Source organism: Equus quagga, chromosome 5 (genome assembly GCF_021613505.1).
Source record: "Equus quagga isolate Etosha38 chromosome 5, UCLA_HA_Equagga_1.0, whole genome shotgun sequence".
In the NCBI taxonomy this organism is placed as follows: domain Eukaryota; kingdom Metazoa; phylum Chordata; class Mammalia; order Perissodactyla; family Equidae; genus Equus; species Equus quagga.
Window position 1 is genome coordinate 40,886,251 of NC_060271.1, and position 24,180 is coordinate 40,910,430.

General features: G+C 41.9%; 1 protein-coding gene across 2 annotated transcripts in view; it reads right to left on the reverse strand.

The window, feature by feature from the left end:
- PEX14 (peroxisomal biogenesis factor 14) overlaps positions 1-24,180 on the reverse strand; it is a 130,511-nt gene that overhangs the window by 58,810 nt on the left and 47,521 nt on the right. For both annotated transcript variants that reach the window (XM_046662722.1, XM_046662721.1), the window contains exon 3: positions 20,902-20,986. In XM_046662722.1, coding sequence (XP_046518678.1) covers positions 20,902-20,986 — 85 coding nt within the window. The remainder of the gene's footprint in view (positions 1-20,901; positions 20,987-24,180) is intronic.

Consider the following 24,180-nt stretch of genomic DNA (forward strand, 5'->3'; position numbering starts at 1 on the left):
GAAAATATATTGAAAATAAAGGTTCTATAGCAACAACAATAAAAAATACTTAGAATTAAAGGATATGTATATGAACTATGCAAGAACTGTGTAAAAGTTCATCAACAAGGAACACATTTCACTTGAAAGATACACCACATCCACGGATAGAAACACTGCCTATTGCACAGATGCCAATTCTTTCCAAAGTAATTTCTATGTTGAATGTAATTATAATCAAAATTCCAAAAGAACTTTATTTTTGATTGGCTGGGGGTAGGGGTGGGGAGGGATCAAGAAGGAGAAGAGGATACGTGATAAAGTGCCTCTAAAATGAGTTTAGAAGTAATACAAGGGCCTGAAAAGCCTGGAATATTCTAAAAAAGAACAATGAAAAAGTACAATTTACACTAACAGATAAAATGTGTAACAAATCTATACTAACAAAGACATTGCAGTATTAGCAGAACAACCAATAAGTATATCAAAGAATGAGAAAAGAACATCCTTGATCACACATCAGTGTATTTAAGAATTTCGTATATGATAAAGAGGACACACGAAATGAATGGGGAAAGAAATAAAGTGTTCCACAAATGGTGCTGGAACAATCAGGTTGGTCACTAGGAAAAAAAATTATATCCTGATGCTCTACTAACAACAAAACAAATTCCATAGAAGAAAACTAAAACCATAAAAGAAAAGAAGTAAGTGAATATTTCTATTCTCTTGAGGTTGAGGGGTTTCCATGCTTAACTAAAAGAAGAAATCATGAGAGATGACACACTTGACAACGCTGAGTTTAAATTTGCGCTCAAGAGCACTGATCCACGGGCACTGAGACTGGAAGCCGGCATAGTCTTTTTAAGTGTAGGTTAGCAATGCACATTAAAATGAAAACAAGCCCATTTTCTTAACCCTGGTTTCCAACTCTAAGGTTTTTACCCTATAAAGGTAATCACAAAAGTAAGAAAATACCCATTTCTCAAGGATATTAAAGAACTGCTATAATGGTAAAAAATGAAAATAGTCTAGATGTCCATCAAGGGTATTGGTTAAAATAAATTACGGTATACTCATGGCAGAATACCAGGCAGTAACTGAAACTGATGATAGAGATCTGTATTCATGGACATGAACTTTGTCCAAGACACAGCATCGGGCGGGGGTGGTGGAGAGATGGGGGGAGAGGGAAAACTCGGGGTGATTTTCTAAATGACTTTAAGGTAGGACTCAACAGTTCCAATAGAAGCTAAAAGGTAGAAAGCTCTAACCTCAGCTTCCAGATTTGTGCCCCACTCTGGCCCAAGTCACAGATTGTTCCAGGTGCCTCAGTCTCTCAGTCTATAAAATGGGGATTAAAAACACCAGTGCCACTATCATCCCCTCCATTGTCCCCAGAGTGCTCTGAGGATTAATTAGCGGGTATTTGTGAAGTGTGTTGCTGTACTGAGTTATTACAGAACATTTTCCATCAGGCTCATCAGCTCTTTAAAGTTCTTAGGCAAAACTAAAGAAGTTTTGATGAAATGCCCCAAAGACAAGCAAGCCTGAACATAATGAAGCAGGAGAAGAAACACCCGGCAACCTTCTCCCTTCACCCCGACAGCAGGCGGTGAGCAGAGCCCGGGTTTCATCAGCACTCCCTCAGGATGAGGTCAGCACACACTGACTGCCTCTGGCCCTCCAAGGGGACGATTATCACACCGTAACCAGCGTCCCCAGAGCACCTTATTAGTATAATAGAAACCCACATGCTCTCATAGAGACCAACAGAGACCATGAGCCTAAAAGGAACACATGCGTAGCAGCACCCCCACCCCAAGTTGCTAAAGAGCTCATGCCCTAATGAGGGGTACAGGGACAGATGTGCACGGCTCCCCTTTGCCACGTGTCAGGCTATCCTGTGGAATTCTGACTGCAGCTGCCATGCTCTGGGAATATCTAGGGAGAAATGGAGCAGCTTCCAGAGGGGCAGAGCATCAATGACATCACAAACTCCAGCCAGGGATACAGAAAGACAAAGGTTATGCCACTAAAAGGACAGACAGACACATGCTAATCCCTGTCATTCACATAAAATCCTACAGTTTATCAGCACATAGAAGGAACCCTGCCAACAGCAGTGAATGCTGGCAGAGGATGCCTGCATGGAGAAAGTTGACTGTAAGCTGTCCCTTTTGCCCCATGCTCTATGGAATGTCCACCCTGGTTCATGGGTGCCAGCCCAATAAGTTGGAATGCTTTGTCCTGCCGAGTCTGTGCCACGCACATTCTTCAAAATTATTCTGCTTTCTTTCTTCCCCTAATTCCTGTGCCTCTCTTTTTCAGTGTGTCTCATCCTGTCTCTCAAATCTATTCCTGTGTGTCCCCAAGGGCCAGAATGAAGCAAGTTCTGTTCTGATGCAACGCCCGGCCACAGGTGAGGCCTGGACTCTTCTGAAAACCTAATGAACGGGCAACAGCGGCTTGTGTGCTTCTTGACAGCACACAGGTGCTGATAAATATCGACCTCCAGGGTATTCTCGGTAAACACAGGCACCGTGGCCCCTCACCCTCACGGGTGCACACACATGCATGCACACACACTCACACCTTCCTGGCTCTGCTCTCGTACCTCAAAAACAAATTATTTAACTATTCTCTTCCCTGAGGATTAGAGCTCTAATTTCAAACACACAGCTCCTTGGCTTGTCTCTCACGCAGGCAGAACATTCTGATAGGTTAAATGCTGCCATTTAATTACTGTAATGAGAGGTGCTTTTTTTGGGTTTCCTTAAACATTGATTTTTCTCTCTCTTATTTTACACTGAAAGTCATTTTTAACACGTTTTTCTCCATAATTTTCCCCATCCTTTCCCTTACTATGTATGTAGCAAAGGAGGAAGGAGAAAGGCTCTTTAGGTCAATGTCTTAAAGAGCTACCAGATGGAATGGATAACAATACGAAACATCCAAATTGTGTATTAAAAATTTCTTTTTAATTTAATACTTAAAAATTTTAATTTAAACAAAAAAAAGGAGAAGGAAGAGGAGAAAGCCACCAAAGTGGACTACAACAGTGACCATCTCAGACAGAAATGGTCAATGAGAGACAAGGCGGGGGTGGCGTAAGTTGTTGTCGGGGAGGTTCAGACCTGTAGGTGGTTTTAACGAGGGGAGGCGAAGAGTTCCAGATATGTTCAGCATATGCTTTAAAGCAGCCCCAAATCAAGCTGCTTTCAAAGGAGGCTGTCTTCCATGGAAAGGCTGGACAAAAGTCAATTGAGCAGGACACCTACAGAGAAGAAACCTGCTTTCAGACATACTTTAAAAAAAAAAGCATACAGGGACCGGCCTGGTGGCGTGGTGGTTAAGTTCACGCACTCTGCTTCAGCAGCCTGGGGTTTGCTGGTTCAGATCCCAGGCACAGACCTACGCACTGCTTGTCAAGCCATGCTGTGGCAGGCGTCCCACATATAAAATGGAGGAAGATGGGCATGGATGTTGGTTCAGGGCCAATCTTCCTCAGCAAAAAGGAAGAAGATTGGCAGCAGATGTTAGCTCAGGGCTAATCTACCAAAAAAAAAAAAAAGCATACAACCTATATGCTTTTCAAAACTGCAGATCCTAATTCCCTGCCAAAACACTTCTGTCCCAGGCACAGGACCGGGAAGGAGCTGCACGGGCCATCTGGGCTGCCATGGTTCAAGAGGAAGAACTACTGGAGCTGCAATGCTGAGAGCCCTAAGGCAGAGCTGGACCAGCACAAGAGGAGGGGCTTGAAGAAGTGCAATGCTCCCCCCTCCATCCCTCTTACAGGTGATCTGGAAATCAGTATCATGAAGGTCACCCACAGTGCTGTGCTCTGGGATCTCCCAGGAAGTCATTCAATATACTCCCCAGGTCTTTTTCACCCTCACTCCTATTGGAGCTTCTGACATTAGGCTTTCTGCCTTAACTCCACACATTTTTTTTTACCCTTCTGATCCATTGATTTGTAAGAATTAAGGTACCGAGAAGGCCATCTGCTACCAGAAAACCAAGGCACATGAGAGGTCAGGTCACTGTAGCCATCGTGTCATACAGTGTGCAGAGGCCCTGAAACCCCTGGAGGCCACATCAGAAAGCCGACTGTCATGAGATCAGTGGAAATATGTACAAACATGACACAAATGGGGACATTCTCAGGGAAGAGCAAATAAGGAACAGATGACACTGGGAGAGAGGAGCTTTCTGAAAGATGAGTTTTCAGGGGCAAGTGGGAGTAGCAGCCCACTATGATCATGGTCTGATTCAGTGGACCTCTCTTGGCAGGAGAGGCGGACTTCACCAGGAAGCAGTTCACAGGCTTCTCACTGAGAAGCCATTTCCAGATAAAGTAACACTTGCTTCACAAATGCCATCTTCCCTTTCTTCAGAGAGCCTCAAATTTCAGTGAAACCACTTAACAATGTCTGCATGAAGAGAGCAAGCCTAATAGTCACCCTGTGGAAGCAGCTTTGAAAAGCCAGGAGACCTACACTGCACATCCTAATGTCTGACAGTGACACAGCCTGACTGTGGTGCATCCGACTGCGTCACTATCCATGTTCAGGGGTCTGGGGGGGCTTCCCTTCTACGCCTTCTCTTTCCCTCACATTGTCTCTGACTGCTGGTCCGGCACTCTTTCATCTCCTCCCCTCCACGCCAGTTCCCTAAGCCAAAGCCCAGACAGTAAGCCCAAACTCCTCCCTCTTCTTCACTCCTTGCATCTAATCAGCCACCAATTCCTGCAGATTCTTCTTCCTCACTCTCCCTACTGCATTCTCTCCATCCCCACAACTGTCCTTGTTCACTCATCATTTCTCACCTGAATTATTGCAGTCAACTCCTAACTGCCCACTCTCCCTTCAGAGAACTTTCTGAAACACAAATATGACACATTGCTATTCTACACAAAACTCTTCAATGGCTTCCCCACTGTCCACATAATAAAATCCAAACCCTTCAGTTAACACATATAAGGTCTAACCTCTGCCTACCTCTCCAACTTACCAGCCTGTTTCCTGAATCTTTGGACCACTTCTTGCCTTGGAGGCTATGTTCCCACCCCATCCCTGCATGGATTAAAATCGCCACTGCTCCCCAAACCCTAAAGATAATTAATCCTCTTGGGGGACTCCTATAAGGGTAACCTCCTCTGTGGAGACGCCTTTTTTAACCCTTACCTGCTAGTCCTCCTCTCCTACCACAAAACTGATCACTCCCTCCCCTGGGCCTCTACACACATACCTATCAGAGCACCTATAATGTTTTATCACCCATATTACACCTGTTTGCATACCGTAGAACCCCCCCAGACTGCTAATATTAAGTCTCCCTTTTGTATTTTCAGTGCTTAGGACAAACGTTGGGACATGAAGGAAATGTACAGGCGCACTTCAGAGATATTGCAGGTTTGGTTCTAGACCACTACAATAAAGCAAATATTGCAATAAAGCAAGTAACAGGCATTTCTTGGTCTCCCAGTGCATATAAAAGTTATGTTTACACTATGTTGTGGTCTATTAAGTGTGCAATAGCATTATGTCTAAAAGAACAATGTACATACCTTAATTAAAAAATATTTTATTGCTAAAAAATGCCAACTATCATCTGAACCTTCAACGAGTCACAATGTTGTTTTTTTTTTTTTTTAGATTTTTTATTTTTTTTCCTTTTTCTCCCCAAAGCTTCCCGGTACATAGTTGTATATTCTTTGTTGTGGGTCCTTCTAGTTGTGGCATGTGGGACGCTGCCTCAGCGTGGTTTGATGAGCAGTGCCATGTCCGTGCCCAGGATTCGAACCAACGAAACACTGGGCTGCCTGCAGCGCAGCACATGAACTTAACCACTCGGCCACGGGGCCAGCCCCGAGTCACAATGTTTTTGCTGGTAGAGGGTCTTGTAAAAAAAAAATGCACTATCTGCAAAGCCCGTACATTTAATAGACGATTAGTGAGTAAATGGATGGATGGATGATCTTTCCACTGTATCACACTGCTTCTGTGTGCAAATTGGGAACTAGAAATTTATATAAGCATATATAGATATATAGATAATAGACACATGGAAAGGAGAGACAAACTCAGGGCAAATGACTCTAAAAAGCAGATAATTTTAAAACTTACTTTCATTTTAATATGCATTATAACTTCCTGATTGTGTTGTTAAACAAACATTAAAATGAGTTTGCATCCCTGATCCCACACCAGTTGGAAAGGGCGCAGAACTAGAGAGAACCTAAAGAAAAACTGGTTTAAGATTAAACTTTTGTGATGAACATTCACAAGTGAATAGCTGAGAACTAACTGTACTTGCATACTCTTGGTTCACCGTGAAATCCTTTCAAACAAATACCTACCATTTCCTCAAAACAAACAGAGTAATTATGGGAAGGCCTTGTTAGCATTCAGCAGGATACACGATATACATTAACTGCCCTAGAACCACCTCAAAATAATCTCAAAGCCAAATCAGTGCTGCTGAGGCAAGGCTTCCTAATGCACCAGACTCCAGTGTTCTGCGTAATGACATCTGAGCTAATGGAGGCGAGCTCTGCTCCATGAAGGTTCGACTCCTGAGAGTGGATCTTAAAGGTGAGGCACAGCAGCTCAGGAGAAAGTCGATTTAATTTGTTTAACATCATAAAAAGGGACATTTCCTCATGGACAGCAAGGACATGAATATCATGTGTGTATGGCAGAATTATAAACGCATTTTTGGCGAAATTCAATAAAGCTGATTCTACTGCATAAGGTCAGCAATTTACTATAAAAAATGATATGATTGCAATTTTTAATATAACCCATGTATTTGCTGCAAGATGCTCTAGAAGATTGCGTAATGTAACCATTCGACCTCGCCACCAGAGCAGAGCTCACCCTATTTACCCTTCATTGTCCTGATAAAAGCCTCCGTACAGAACAACAAAGTCAACAGCGTCTACTAACAGTCATTCTCTTCAAGTCCAAGCCTTCCTCTCAAACACAAGAATGGACGCTGGGTTAGAGCCCTCGTGGAAGGCAGCAAGAGAATCTCCAGAACTAAATAAAACTGAAATTAAATTCATCTTCCTTTCCTGATAAAAGAAATGTATATGAAAAGGCATGGATGAAATAAATAACGTCTATTTCATCTAGAATTCTAGATTTCATTTCTAATAATGGGATTCTTCAAGGAGAGAGTCCTGGTCCACATGAGCAGAAGATGCACTGAAATTCAACAACTCAGTGATGACAGAGACCCGTTCCTCAAGTTCAGTGGGTTTCCATAAGTCTCCACACATATATGCTCATTTTTTGAGGAAATAACCTGGGTTGCCATGAAGATTAAATGAGCAAATGTATGTGAGAATGCTTTTAAACTATAAAGCAAAATACATAAGCCAGTGGTTATTATACAGCCTGCATCGTATCATCTCAGGTTTGCTTATAAATTACGTAACTGTATTACTAGTAGTTTCTACCATCTCATCACCAAACTCTCTGAGGGCATGGGCCATTTGTGCCCCCACTGCACTTAGCATAGTGTTCAGCAGACAGCAGACTAGGAATGCTTGGTGAATAGAGCTGCACTTGGTCACTGATGATACAAAAAATTCTAGATTAGCGGATATGAAACTCCAACAGAACTTTTATTTTCAATGGTGTCTCCAGGTGGAAGCTGGTAAAATGTACTTTTCATTCACTCACAACTACAGCCCCACCCTGGGTTCTTGGATCAAATCAAGCTCCTCTGCTGTCTCGGAGTCTTTGAGCTGGCTGTCCCTCTGCCAATGAGCTTGTTCTTCATATTCCAGTTTCAGCAATCCTCCCGATGCAACCTCCCCACCCCCAGCCTCCTGACACCCTCCCCCCGAGTGTTCTCTATCACAGCACCCTGCTTAATTATAACAATTCTGCACATTTCACATTTCCGGGGGAGTTTGTCTCCACCCCAGAAAGTTGTTTTATTTACCATTATATTCTCAGTCCCAAGGCCAGCACAGCGCCTTGTAAAAAAATATGCACTCAATAAATTCTTGTTGGATGAATGAATGAACGGTAAAAATCTTTCAAAATCAGGTATTAAGGTCTTCCAAACAACAGTGCTATTTTCTGTTATTTCTACTTTAGTAGTCTCCTCTTCTCAGGACTGCTTAAAGGAGAGCCTTTGATTGAAAAAAAGTAAGTAAATATCAGAAATTGACTCAAAAGAGGTCATCATGAAGCTCCGTATTTATTCTCTTTCAATTACATTCTGTACAAATTAGCTCCATTTGTAAGTTAAACCGATTTTTCTAACTGCCTCTTCTTCAAACTCAACCTGTGTTCTTTCGGCCAAGACCCCAAGTTTTGCAATTAGAATAATTTAATTGACAATTCTGTTTGTGACTCACAAAGCAGGAGAGGGTATGGCTTTGCTCTTTAGCTTCATAGGTTTACCACTGTCAGTGGTGAAATATTTTTCTTGTTGGTTAAGAGTACAGATCCAGCTTAAAGCCAAAAACAGAGTGGAAGAGAGTCCCATTCCTATGCACTTTAGGTTTCATTGAAAAGATGACATTTATGTGGTTGTGATATTTAATTTATCACAGAGGGTCATGATTTTTTCCCCCTGAAATGCCATGATAAGGTATACTTCAACTTCATGAATGAAAGCCTTTGCAATCATCTAACAAATTGAAAATCTAAACAAAATTTAAACCACCATATTACTAAAGACAATCTACTCAACAATCTAATTACAGAAAGATTACTTTAAAGGACTTTAAAACTAAAAAGAATAATTAACAGTAAGAGACTAGAGCATTCCCAAGTCTTCTGTCTGATGAAAGGGGTGAGATCTGAGAAGACTGGCTCCTATCAGAATGCTTTAGAAACCAAACACAAGACTATTTAAAGTTGGAAGGGAAAAATTAGAGTTGTTTGATTCTCAGCACAATTTAAATATAAGCCCGCATGCCTCATCACTCTATTTACTGAGGACCTTTAGTGATTTACCTCTACTTTCCTCAAAAATGGAAAGATAAAGCTGTTGACAGACCAGCCTAGCAAGCCTACAATGAAAAGTAACTTTAAAACAAAAGCACACCAACTTATGCTTCACAAATACAGATACTCTAATACACACACAGAGCAGCAGATAAATTTATTTTTATAATGCATAGGCTCAAAAACGTTAATATAACAATGGATTGGTACACGAATGAATACTATCCAAAGTTATTTTAAAATCTTTCTAATTATAATCCAATCAACATAAAATATTTTTCAGTAGAGATTGCCTTATGTTGTACCTTATGTTAAGTTTCAGAAGTCCCTACTTCCAACATTTTCCAACAGTTCCAATAAACCCACATATCATACAGTCCCTTTGGTGAGAACTCCCTCGCCAACCCTTAGCAGATAAATCTCACTAGAACTCCCATCCCTAATTGAGGCCAGAAATAGTGACAAGTATTCTTAAAGTCATCTCAGAAAGCCAGTGGCGATACAGAACACATCAATATTTATCTCTTGGACAAACTGGAGATACATCACTACGGCTTTTGTTAACAATTACAGGCCCAGCTCTTCTCAAAAACAACACAAATAGTTGACTAAAAAAGTATCCTCCCTTCACATATACACACAATTTGCCCTTTGTTGAATGAAACACTTCAGATTTACAAATAAACCACTGCCACCTGCTTACAGACTGAAAACATGAACTGTCTTTGGGCTGACTTTTTTTTTTTAATCAGCATGGTTTGGGGCAAAATAAATGCTCCTCTCATTTTGGGGTCTGTTTATCTAAATGGCTTTAAAAATCCCCAGTTAAGCCTTCAGTAAGAAAGGCTTGTGATGTCAATGTGCTTGTACCCTGTTTTGAGACAAATATTTTGCATGTGTGAATCTTTTTTCTTCTATGGTTTCCTCTGATAGCACTCAGCATCCATTCCTTCCTCTTTCTAGTGTGCCTTCCCAAATTAGAGAGGCTGGAATGCCAAAAGCTACACTTCCCAGACTCCCTGGCAGCTAGAGTTCTGGATGGGAATTAGACACACTCACAGGTGATTCGGAAAGTGGAAATGAGGCAGAAGATCTGTACTCGCTGCTTTTGATTGTTGCAAACGTCAGCAGATTGGCAAGCAAGACGTTGGAAACACCGAGGTTTCCTCCTGCAGTGTCCAATCTCTAGCCTCCAGCTTCATGGGGGTCAAGAGGCAATTTTGACAAAGGTAGATGCTAAGTTCATATTCCAATGTCCTGTGACTGTTCTCACGATGTCAGAACATACTGCAAGCGGTGACCATAGCGACTTTCTGATCCCTAGATCACAGCTACGAAGGCGTGCTCTTGAACTCAAAAGTTCCAGTGGTAGCCTCTTGAGTCCCCACTTTCCTGACTGGGATAGCGGGAGCAGCTCCCTTAGCAAGCTAGTCCTTCAGTGTTATGGAAGTCATTCCTGGAGGCCTGGCCTTGAGTCCACTCCTCCGGCCCTTTCAATAAGTGAGTCAGCTCCCAACTGCCTGTATTAAACCTCTCTCTGCTCAAAATTCTTAGAGGTTCCTGTTTCATGTATTTTATGATACCAACAAGTTTATCTATTTAACATAACATTACAGCAAACTGACTATAGTCATTAAGAATATACCTTCTAAAAACAGTTCAGTGGTTACCAGGGAAAGAGGGTGTGGGGTGGGCACAGGGGGTGAAGGGGAACACTTATGTGGTGACAGTCAAGAAATAATGTACAACTGAAATCTCACATTGATGTAAACTATTATGAACTCAATAAAGCCTTTATTTTAGTGCCAGGCACTCTGCTCAGCACTTTTCACATTCTTTTCATTTAATTCTTACAAGAACCTTTTGCAGTAAATACTATCATTAACCCCATTTTACAGATAAAGAAACTACAGCACAGTGAGGTTAAGTGTTTTATCTAGGGCCACACAGCTAGAAAGTAGTGAAGCTTGGATTTGCAGTCTATGCACTATTACCTTCCAAGCTGAAGTATTCCAAACACGACCTATTGTTTAGTCACACTTAAGAATGCTTCCAGGGGCCAGCTCGGTAGTGTAGTGGTTAAGCTTGTGCACTCTGCTTCCGCGGCCCAGGGTTTGTGGGTTCAGATCCCGGGCACGGACCTATACCCCACTCATCAGGCCACACTGTGGCAGTGTCCCACATGCAAAATAGAGGAAGACTGGCACAAATGTTAGCTCAGGGACAATTTTGCCCACCAAAAAGAAAAAAAAGAGAATGCTTCCAAATCCATGTGGTTTTATAATTGGAAACAAATTACAAATATGACACCTACATCTTCCTATTCTCCAGGCTCAAAACTCTGGTATACTCATACACGACTGGGAAGAACATAAAATGGTACTACCGCTTTCAAAAATAGTTTGAAGTTTCTTAAACAGTTAAACCTACACCTACCATATGATCCAGACATTCCACCCCTCAGTACCTGCCCAAAAGGATTATATGTCTCCACAAGGACTTATCCACAAATATTCAAAGTAGCTCTGTTTTTTTTTTTTTTTTTTTAAAGATTTTATTTTTTCCTTTTTCTCCCCAAAGCCCCCCCCCCGGTACATAGTTGTATATTCTTGGTTGTGGGTCCTTCTAGTTGTGGTATGTGGGACTCCGCCTCAGCGTGGTTTGATGAGCAGTGTCATGTCCGCGCCCAGGATTCGAACCAACGAAACACTGGGCCGCCTGCAGCGGAGCGCGCGAACTTAACCACTCGGCCACAGAGCCAGCCCCAAAAGTAGCTCTGTTTTTAATAGCTAAACACTGGAAACAACTCAAATGTCCACCAACAGGTGAATGGATAAACAAAGTGTATTATATTCCAGCAACAGAATACTACTCAGCAATGAAAAGGAATGAACCACTAATACATGTAACAACATGGATAAATCTCAAAATAATTATGCTGAATGAAAAAGGCTAGACCAAAAAAGGGAATATACTGTACGATTCCATTTATACAAACTTCTAGAAAATGCAAACTAATCTACAATGAAAGAAAGTAGAGCAGGAGCCTATTTCCTATGGGAAATAGGGTATGTGGTGGGGGAGGCAGGAGGAAGGAACTACCAAGGGCACGAGGAAACCTTTGGGGGTGATCAGTTTGTTCATTATCCTGATTGCAGTGATGGTTTCACAGGTCATTATATACATATGTCAAACACTTTTTAAACTGTATAAATTAAGTATGTATAGCTTATAAGATGTCAATGATACCTCAATAAAGCTGCTTCACATAAGAAAACAACCCTGACAGTCATCTTCAGTCCCATCTCCTTTGCCTCACACATCAAATCTACTTACTGAGCAGAGCTTACTCTTTTTTCCACAATGTCTGTATTTCTGACCTTCCTTTCCAGGAGGTCTGTGGTATAGTTCAAAGAACTCTAGTCAGAAGATCTGGCTCTAGTTCTACTTCTGTCGTTTATTTGCATTACTTAACCTTTCTGAGCCTCAGTTTCTTCATCTGTAAAATGGGAGATTCGTTAAATCATGTATTCATTCATTCAAAATATTTATTAACCTGTCTACTAAAGAGATTACAGTGAAGAAATTAACTAATATATGTGAGTGTTTTGTAAACTATAAAATTCTCTACATAAATATGCTGTTACTTCTATTTCCATTTCTACTGCCACCTTTCCAGTCCAGATCTTTCACACCTGACAATGGACACAGCAGGTCCTTCTTTGTAGCTGGTTTTATTATTGTCAGACCAATCCAGTTTAAATACAAAGCCCAGAGTAAACTTCTTCAGACAGAGTTTTCGCAGTTTCAACTGGTTCAAAAGTGCTGTCAACTTTTATTATTTTTTTGGTGAGGAAGATTGTCCCTGAGCTAATATCTGTTGCCAATCTTCCTCTTTTTGCTTGAAGAAGATTGTTGCTGAGCTAACATCTGTGCCAATCTTCGTCTATTTTGTATGCGGGATGCCACCACAACATGGCTTGATGAGTGGTGCAAAGGTCCATGCCCAGGATCTGAACCTGCAAACCCCAGGCTGCTGAAGCAGAGCACCAGAACCACTATGCCACCAGGCCAGCCCCTCAACTTTTATTTACAATACTGAATCCTACCACTGGCTCCTCCCTCCCTCACTGCCCATCTCGCCAACCTCAATTCTCCTCCTTTTTTGCAGACCCCACAGGCCAATCCAGCTAACTGCACATATGTCTGCATGAGCTCCCCTCACTAAGAATGCCCTTCCCAATCTTCTCTGACCTTCTACACCCAATGCCTCCCTCAATATCTACGTCAAAACTGAGCTCTGCTGACCTAAGTAACTTTGGAAAAGTGTTTTCACTGGATACTATAAAGCTAAAGACAAAAAGACCTGCATATAAACACTGTACTCTAGTTGGTAAAGGTGTACAAGTTAGCAATTCTGAAACTACTTTATACATATACTAGAGTTGAATGAACACATCAACTGTAGACTTAAGAAAAACCAAGCTCTTGGGGCCGGTTCTGTGGCCGAGTGGTTAAGTTGGCAGCCCAGGGTTTCGCCAGTTCAGATCCTGCATGCGGACCTAGCACTGCTCATCAGGCCATGCTGAGGGGGCAGCCCACATAACACAACTAGAAGGACGCACAACTAAAATATATAACTATGTACTAGGGGGCTTTGGGTAGAAGGAAAAGTAAAAAGTTTAAAAAAGAAAGAAAAACTGAGCTCATTTTGAAACTTTTCCTAGTAAGTGTCTTCTAATTCCAGCCACCCATCATTCAGTCCCTTGTTCATTAGACTCTGACTGAGGCTGGCTATGCCAAGTGCTGAAGATGCTGGGAATAATGAGACATGGTCACTGCCCTCGAGGAGCTCACAGTCTAGTGAGCTTTATATAGTTGTCCCTTGCTATCCACAGGGGATTGGCTCCAGGACCCCCCATAGACACCAAAATCCACAGATGCTCAGGTCCCTTAGTTGGCCCTCCATACACATGGGTGCAGAACCCGCAGGTGCGGAGGGCCAACTGTACTCCAGTCCCTCCCTAGTCCAATTTTGCTGACTTCTGAGATATTGCTATATTTCACTGTTATACATGGATACAGTTGATAAGCACTCAGAATCCATTCTCACTTCCTTCTAACGAGCCTCTTGTATTGTAAAAGACAGATACTTAATTTTTCTTTCATGAAGTGCCTAATGTAATAATAGTCTGCACATAACAGGAATTGAATAAAGGTTCACCACCTAACCAATGCCCTAGGACCCCTAAAATGTCCAACAAGAACAAAAGAAAACTAAGCTATATACTGCATTTGAGAACAGATCATATCCTTCAAGTTTCTGAAGGTTTCCATTTATTTAAATGTTTATTTTGAATCAAAAATTAAATTTATGAACTCATTATGCCTTCAAAAATAAGCTGAAAAAGGATTCTTTTAGAAAGCAAGCATTTTTCATGTAATCAATGACCAGAATGTACCCTCAGAATCCAAATCTGTGCTGAGTTAATAATAATTTATTACACTTTTTTTCTCTTATTATTTCTTTCTACCTATAGTCATGTTTATATTAGAAAACAGTTTTATATTCTTTTTAGGGGGATATAATCTCATGAAATTTTAAGAAAAATATACCTTATCCTATTTAACACACAAAATGCTTTTACTTTAGCACAGTGCCAAACTAACATGTGTCCAACAATGTCTACACAAGAATACTCACTGTGGCATTGTCTGAAACAGCAAAAGACAGAAACCAACCTAAATGTCCACTAATTTGGGACTGGTTTAAAAAAATTAAGATACATGCATATAATGGAATACTATGCAGCCACTGAAAAGAAGCAAGCAAATCTGAACGTATTGATGTGGAATGACTGCCAACATATAATGTCAAGTGTAAAGGCAGAGTGTAAAGCATGCTACCACTGTATTTAAAAAGTATTTGCGTTCCTGTGGAGGGAGTAATAAATATTAATTTGCTTCTATATGGAGAGATTATCTTTGGAATGATACATAAGAATCTGTTAATACTTGCATCTGGGAAAGTCGATGTGGGGGGATAGCAAGGAGAGATGAGAGGAAGACTTATTTTTCACTGTACATCCTTCTTTACTGTTTAATTTTTGAAGTTGTGTATATATCTTACCTTTTCAAAAACTAAAAGAAAAAAAAACTTAAAAACAATACTACCATACATGACAATGTCACCTCACTTTTCTTTGTAGTATTGTTACAGGCACATGAGTTTAGAAAAGAAGAATCATTCTTCATTTTCAAGGAAAACCTCAAAGCAAGTGGATAAATCCACAAGAGCTTTGTTTTCTTCCCCCCAAGCTCCTCTGTGCCACTGTCCCCACATTGTAGGGTCAAGTGTAGGAATCTACTTGATTCAGCCGTCTTGTGGGAGCAAGTACTATCGGTTCCCCCTCTGAATGGAGAAGCCATGGCGTCCCTATTTCCAAGGCGTTCAGCTAGTCTAGCTGCTGTAGCTCTCATGCGGGATGCTGAGAAAAGTCTGTGGAGTTCGAGACAAGTTTGGATAACAAGGGGAGCAGGAAAATTGATGGGGGGAACACCAGTCAGTGTGATGAATAGGCTGGTCCAGAACAGCAGGTGACGGATATGCAGATGCAAGACTGGCAGGGAAGGAAGATGGTCCGTTCACAACAGATGGATGGAGATGCTCAATCATCCTCAGGAACAAGCACACGGCTGCCACACACAGCCCTGTCTGTGCTCTGGCACTAGCAGCTCTTCATTCACCTGCAGGGCACGGCCTCCCTTCTCCAAGGGCTCTATGCACTGGACCACATCAGGGCAGAGACAGGGGGAATAACAGCAGGCAGTGTTTGAGGCAGATGCCACACGACTGCAAGCTGGACTCCTGGGGACTGATTGCTAGTGGACTTCTTCCTCTAGCTTCCAAAAACATACCCATTTTGTCTCTTGACAGCTCTTACTCCTGAGTAAGGCTTGTACTGCTAGGGTGTTCCCCCAGGCCTGAGGGGCTGCACAGGACATAGGAATTTCAGTGTTAAAAACCAGGACAGTCCTGGGCAAAGTGGAACCAATGGTCATCCTACTTACCGGCCACTGTCCTCTCCTTTTCCTCTCCCTCTTCATTGCCAGTAAGAGAAAACCTAGACCAACCTATTCAGTTCAAACTCATGACTGAGTAGAACGCCTCGTGTAGGGTACTTGTCTCCTCCAGTCACGTCAGACTACAGAGACGTAAGATGCAATAAGAACAATCATCCAACCTGTGTCTTTTCTCAGAACTGGACCGTCTTCTTAAAATGTCCAGGATATACAGGGCTCAATTACTCCAGCAGATAAAGGACTGAATCTAAACTGATGCGACAATCTATGTCTCATTAACAAAGAATCAGAAGGGCCAGACAGCCCCTCAGAGCCAACACTATTCCTTCCAGCTCAGCTGCAGGAGTTTCTGACGATAAGGAAACAGGCCACAATCAAGCATGGGGTAGTAGCTGGCAAGATCTTCATTCCCTGCCCCATCCTGCCCCCATGCTATCTGCTGGACCCAAGCTCTAGGAAAAACAGTGCTATAAAGACTTCTGGCTTCACTAAGACACATTAAAGAATTAATTATAAAGTAAAGCTGAAGGAGAAAATTAATTTTAGAAACACATGAGGTTACAATTTTTTTTCCTGGAGATGGGGGAGGAAACAGTTATTTTCGTTTTCATCCTGGGGGCACAAGCTGGGAGCTGTCCAGTCGATAACCTGGCCATCAGAACAAGGTTTGTAATTAAAAGGTCAGTGACCTGGAAAGCCAGGGCCCCACTCCCAGAGCTTCTCAGTAATGACGGAGCTATTAAATTAAGACTGTTATGAAATCAATGCTAAAAAAGCTTTCATGGTAACGAGATTCCATTCAAGGACATGCAAACTACCTCATGAAATGGACATAAATGATAAAAAAGAAAAGTAATAAAAGAGAGTTAGATTGAAATCTGTGTAGGAATTTCCTCCCCCTTAAAATACTCCAGTGAGAGAAGCCCTTCACCTCTACCCCACTACCAAGGTTGAGACCATCAGGTTTCTTCCTCAAGTTCATTTCCAGCAAGGAGGCAGTTTTGCTACTGGGGGTTCCGCTTCCAGGAACAGAAGATAAGATCTTGCTTCACCTTTTAGAATGAGAAAGTATGGTGGTGTGTTTTATCGTTTAGTTTTCCTTCCCCCCGGACTAGTCATTAGATGAGGGAGAATACAGCCCTTTGCTTATATACTTGAGAAGGGCACAATAAGCAAAAGTGTCAGCCAACACCACCCAGGCCCCATTATGCAGGATTATACAGAAAAGTGTATGGCATTTGTCTTTTCCCTAGAAGCGTACTTTGCAACAGACATATCAGAGTAAGCTAAGAGACAACTCTATCTTCCCCCACTCATCTACCCCTTTCACCCACCACGAACAGGCATCACTTTTACCCATTACATACTCAATCTGCCGAACACGTTTGGAAGCAGACTACCTCCTACATTTTGTGGTTGGATGGGATGTCAAATCAGCATAAGCCTACTGACAACAATGTCCAGGCCTCTAACTGCAGACTGATTCTGCGCTGTTCGTAAGTTACTCTAGCCTCCTGGATTGCAGCCTTGTTTAAAGCCCCAGATGTGATGCGTGCCTGGCAAGAACTGCTTCTATATATAGGCCAGTTCTATGAGGGCTTAAACCCCACACACACTCTGCCATTGGTGTGTCATCTGCAGAATCAACTGGTTGGAAGGAAAACAAAAACATTTATTCTAATACTCCGAAGGTGAACAGCTGCTTTTCTTTCATCCAAAAAGATCCCGATAAAAGAAAGAAATGTTGTAAATTACACAAAATGGCAGTCCAAACTTCAAAGAAAATGATAAATGATTCTAATAACTTCATGTTTCTCATTAATGACTCTATATTCTGACTTTAAAGCATCCAAAAGAGATTTCAAAAAAACACAAACAAAAAAACACAAACAAAAAGACTTTTGCAGACCAATGCTCTTCGATGCCTACCCCATTCACTCCCCACCTCTATTCACTGCCCCGGCCTCCCCAGACCCCCAAAATCAGACAGCACAACATTTAACCTGTCAGTAACAGAGACAGGATGCAGCCCCTGCTTCGGGCTGTGGTTTCACAATAAAACAAACTCAGCTGATGCGCCTAAAGTAACCCTCATTTTCCATTGAACTGACATGCACTACAGGGACCTCAATTTCTATATTAAATATTAAATAATATTAAAAGAAAAACAAAATTGGATTTGCCTTTTCAGGAAAGAGATGTTTATTAAAAAAAAGAAAGTCAAGATTATAATTCAAGGCAGTGCTCCACTGCAATTCCCTGAAGTGACATTTGCTAGGAAAAGCCAAGACGACAGTAGCTGTGAGCTCGCCCAAAGCCAGCGCTCCAAACCCACCACTGCATAAGTCCTGTGGGGAGACACCAACATAAGGATGCCAGAACTCTGGTCCCTCCCCACGGCCAAAGTCCAGCGAGCCAACTCTTTCCTTCCCAACTACTGTTAGGAACAGGGTAGATGCGTGCTCCTTTGCAAAAGCCCCTCCTCCCTCATTCCATCAGAGATAGTGCCAAGCTACGCTGATTGTATATGCCTGACCCAAGGAATAGCCAGAAATTTAAAAAGTGAAGTTTAAATCCACTAAGGGGCTGTTCTTCCCCAGACGCTGATCAAACCTTGGAATTCTCTGCCCAGAAAAGGTCCCGCCAGAACTTACCCTATTGGGATTCAACTCGGAAATAGATAATTACTGACTGAAGCAGCATTTTAGAGGATAATGGAGATGGGTGATTAAGTCCAGTGATTCCGGGTTTAAGTATGGGGCAAACTCCTGTGGTTCTCTTTAGAAGAAGAAAGGAAGGATGCCTCTCAAGTTTCCTGCTGCCTAAAATTCTAAAAATTCTAACCCACATTAGGGGTCAAGAAGGAATTACACCCACTCTGTACCAAGACATACTCATCTCCTTCAGGTCACAGCTCACATGTTACCCTCTCAGACAGACAGGCTTTAATCACCTTGTTTAGAAGTGCAATTCACTCCCACACCAACACTGGCATTCCTCAACCCCACGTGCCCAGTTTTGTTTTTCTCCATGGCACTCGCCATTTGACATACTACATATTTCATTTTTTCCTTTGTTAACCGTCTGCCTTCCTCCGTTAGAATCTAAGCTCTGAGAGGGCAGGGATTTTGTCTGTCCTGTCCTCTGCTAAATCCTCAGTCCCTAGAACAGGGTGTGGCACAGGGTAAACACTCTCAGATGAATTAATCAATTTTTTTTTAAGGAGCAACAAATAATAATTGCACAAAACAGTTTCCTCTCTACAGTAATTATTACCCAACTAACTCAAAAGAAGTATTATTTGGTCCAGAGCTTCTCTCTCTCTTTTTTTTTCTCTCCCTCTCCCAGTCAGGGATTTATTAAAATTAAACAGATTAGATGGAGCTCCTGATACTAAAACTGCTCAGCAAAGCCTGCGGTGGGGAAGTGCCGAGCAAACACCAGAGACATTTGTCTCTAAATTGCTCTAAATACCTTCTGCAAATGAAATTCTAACCCAGCTGCGTTTGAGAGAAAATGAGGAATAACTGGTCATTGTCAGTGGAAGAGAAGATCAGGCAGTTATAATATTGCACAATATACTGGGGCGAAGGATCTCTCGGCAACCATAGATTTTGTCTCAGGTTACCCTGGGTAGTCAGCACAGCTTTTAGGCTCAGCTTTCCCCAGCTTCAATGCTTTGATGAGAGAGCTGAAATCCCCAAGCTTTTATGATTAATTACTCCCCATAGGTACACATATTTCAAGGAAAAACTCTTTTGTGGCATGATGGTTGTGAAGTGGAGAGGCTGGCCAACACACTCCAAATTTTAATAATCTCCTACTGATGGGGGGCGAGCTGATGCCGCCAGCAAGCACACAGTGCCCCTCATCAACTCAGTCACAGGCACCGGCCTTGAGGCTGCCTCTGAACAGCTGCCTGTGAATGAAAGGCTGTGAGTGCAGCCCTGGGACACAGTCCTACAGCATCAATTCGGCGGGATACCATTGAGCAGACCTAGGAAATACCACCAAACCACTCCATCTTCTATTCTAGCCACAAATGACTTAAAGCTCAAAACCCAGAATTTCTGAGGCTGACATTCCAGCTCCTAAAGGAAAAACAGCTTTATTTTAGAGGGAAAGAAAACTCACTTTCCTCCCTCATGGTGTAAAAGGACCTTTAAACAACTTCTTAGCTTTCTAGAAAATTGAAGGTTCAGAGAATAAAAAGTCCGATTTTTCTTTTTGTTTGTTTGGGGATTTTTTTGTATTTTACAAAAAAGAAAAAATCCTAAATTTCAACAAAGTCAGGATAGATTCTATCTGCTTCGGACAATATTGAATTTGTCAAGATCCATTTAACCTTGTTTATAGAAATACCATAAAACCAGTAATTTACCACTTCAATCTGTAAATCAGACCGATCCCAAGCTTGGCCTTAATCTGACCTTGTTTGGTCATCTCATTTCCCTCGTCCTTCATTTCTTTCTTCCTCATTCTTTACTGAAGCAGCTGACCTCCTAACCTCAACTTAAGCCAGCCATTCTGCAGCCAGGGTCATTATCAGAAGAATGGACCAGAAAGTAGAAGTCCTCCAGTCTTATCCAGTGGGCCTCTTCTGCTGCTGGACACTGCCTGTGCCAGGCTGTCCTGGGCTGAGCTGTTGGCCTTACATCTGGTGCTCAATTATCCGAATCGTATCATCCCTCTGCTACACTGTAAGGAAAGAAGCCTGCATTTCCACTGGGGGGCTCCCTTCACCCCCATCCCTACACTAGTGGAACAGCCATAGGAGATCCTATTACCAGCACTATGGCTTCCATTGGCCCTGTCCCCAGTCCCTTTCTGCAGGCCACTCGGCCTGGCCCTAGGAAACCTGTACCTTTCTTCTTAAGGAATGCTCTCCTGGTCGCAAGTGGGCTCTGGCGGACTCGGGAATTCTGTAGAAACTTCACTGCTGTGGCAATCTGGTAGGGGAGAAAAAACAGAGAAGAAAAGTAAACAGTCAATAGCCTGAATTTCAAGATTAAAAATCCTACAAGTTTATCCCAGGTCCATAGAAATAAGCACACTAGTGTGGTCAAATTTATAACCAGTTATTTCTCACATTTAAAATCTACCTAAATGAAAGACTGTGTCGGTTCCCTGCTTTCATTGGCTTCCTGTATCTGATTCTATCAAATCTAATCCCTTCAGCCTAGTTTTCAAGACCTCCAAAAATCTTTTCCTGTTCTCCCCATGCGAGCCAATTCTTCATACTCCTCAGCAGGTAGCCCTCTCCTGGCCATGCTCATTCCGTGTCACTACACTTGTGCCCATGCTATGCCCTTTTTCTAGAAGGCCTTCCTTCCCCACCTCTACCTGTCTAAACATTATGCACATGCACACACACATCCGCACAGCCCTTTTATAGCCTGTTCTAACTCCTCGAAGCCTTCCCTAAGTAAGCAAGCCATCTCCGATCTCCCTATTCTCTTAAATTCTTCAATGCTTGTAGTGTGTACCATATAATTGAAGACATAATTATACTGTCTTCTAATGTTCAGGCTGCCTCCCCAACTACACTGCAAGCATCTAAAAGGAAGAGACCATGCTGCCTCTACATAGCCTAGCAAAGTGCTGAGCATACACCCGTCGGGAAGGATTATATAAGAGACAACACACACAGCCACTCACACTCGTCCCTCTTACGCAGTGGAGCTGAATTTTGAAGAGCCTTCAAAGGACAAAGTTCGGGGTTTCATGGCTAAAACTGACAGACTGACAGATTATCTACCTACCTCTGGTAATGATATTACCTAACGAAATCTTCATAACTACGAATAAGCCAAGAAGGGGGTGGAAGGAAAACTGACAAAGGTATTAACCTTCACATCACTCAGCACACACAAAGGTGCATTTGCACACCACTTGTCTCCTCTCTGTCCCAGACACCTCTCTATCCAACAGGTGGGAAATGCCAACCTGCCCCAGATAGGAAAGGGGCTTTTTTAAATAACTGGCATTATTCATCCCAACAAAACCAAAAGAATAACAGGGTCTTATAAGTAAAATCAACAGGCCCTGCAGTTCACTCATAAGTTGTTGAAAGAAAAATTTCTAAGGGGCCAAATATAAAGAAGTTTCTTAAGATCTTTCAAAGTAAGGGTAGTAGTTATAGAAAGATTCAAACAGAAAGTCCTGGGACAAATGGAATACAAGTCACAAATACTCTCCTCATATTTTATATGAATTTAATGTTGAGACCAGACAGACTTCTCTGGTAACAAAAGATATGAGGGTAAATCAGAAAGAAAAACAAAAGGCCAGGGCAATTCTCATAAATATTTTCCACATAATCTGTCTATGGGAGGCTTGCCAAAACATTCTCCCTAAAGGATGAACTCAGGTGTCCCAGACTTTCAGATTTCGGCCTGTGAACGGTAAGACACACAAGTGGTCCTTGAGAGGGGTTATAATCTCTCCAACACCGCTAACATATTAACCACCACCATGAACCACAAGGATAACCAACCAGTTCTGGACTAGAGAAAAATCAACGCTCGAGATTCTACAACCCCAAAACTACATACCCGCACCCGTAGCCCTTCAACCAGATCTCCTCAAGTTGCACCAAAATCAAGAAAAATCTGACAAATATCTATAAAACGGATGCATTTTAATGAAGAGATGGGAGAGGGGAAAGAAAGAAGAGAAAAAAAAAGGGAATGGGGAGACGGAGGGAAAGGGAGCGGAGAAGAAGGCAACTCGACAAGAGGACAACGCAGAAGGAAACGAAAAGGGAGAAGTGGGAAGGGGAAGTGGTGAAAGGAGGAAGGAGAAAAACTAAAGAAAGAGAGGCCTAGCCCTGGAAAGAGACCGGACAAGTACACAATCACAGGCCCACAGGGTCAATGCCCATCTGCACAGCTCAGATGGCTCAGGGATAATCGTTCTTCACTTGGAGAAAAACTACACCTTCAACACACAAGACAACTGTGGCCTTTGTGTTACACAGCTGTGGTGTGTGTACCAGGGGTCCAAGGAAATGTGAATGAGCAGGTCTTAAGCAGTAAATGCTAACAGCACACCTCCTCTCATTTACCCATAGAAGCATAAACCTTTCCTTCATCCTTCCAAAATTTTCCATGACAGAGAAAGAAAACAGAATCCCATCACTAAAATGCACAGGTTTCACCTTGCTTTTTTAATATAATCCTTGGTATATGCATTTCTGGTCAGAGAGCAAAGTTCTGATGGGTTTAATGGTGCACTCAATGCAGTGCTTGGTGCATTCCATCAATTTTTTTTTAAAATTGCATCTCTTATTTCTTTAAATACATTAATCAGCCTAGTGTAGGCAAAACGGATCCATCGGACAATGCAATAAACATGAATTATCATCTATCCAACACGCATAATGGCTTAAAAATACATAATAGCAGGTGTAGTTTAAATGATTAGTTATTACACCTGTGGTGGGTCTGATTCAATTGGGAAAAATCATCTTTAATAGGTTAAAAGGTTTAGATCACCATGCTTTCCTTAAAGTGGCTGTAGAGAGGGAATGATGGAGTGCTCTGTCATTAGTAATTCATTTAAGAAAAACGTGGGGGATATAGCAAAGAACAGCATAAACGAGCGAATCCAATTTAAACATCAGGTAAAGTAGAAAACACCTTTTAAAAAAGCAAGATAAATGAATTTGGAAGGGAGATGAAATTGACATATTTATTTTAACGGGAATTTGACAAAGTCCCGGCACACTTCAAACTTGCAAAAATATGAACAATTTCTTTTAAAGTTTCCATTCACTAATTTCAAGCCATATAAAATAATACTGCCAAACACCTACATAAAGTATATTTGGGGCTTGTTTATGTTCCCCTTGATCTTTGTCTGAAAACGCAGGCGACAGGCAAATCACATATTTAACAGCATCGATATCACTACGCCAGATGCAAAAATATAAAGCATCCAAACTTAATAGCCCCAACATAATGTGCTGAATAAGAAAGATACCCAGCTAAGCAGCTACATGTAAGTGTGAGCATATGAAAACCTCTCTCCTCCTTTCACTAATTATTTCTTCAGCTACTCTCTACCCTTCTCCTCCCTCCACATGAGCAAGTGGCACTGCCATGGGAGGAAAAAAGGCCTGTCCAATTTAGAATTTTATAAG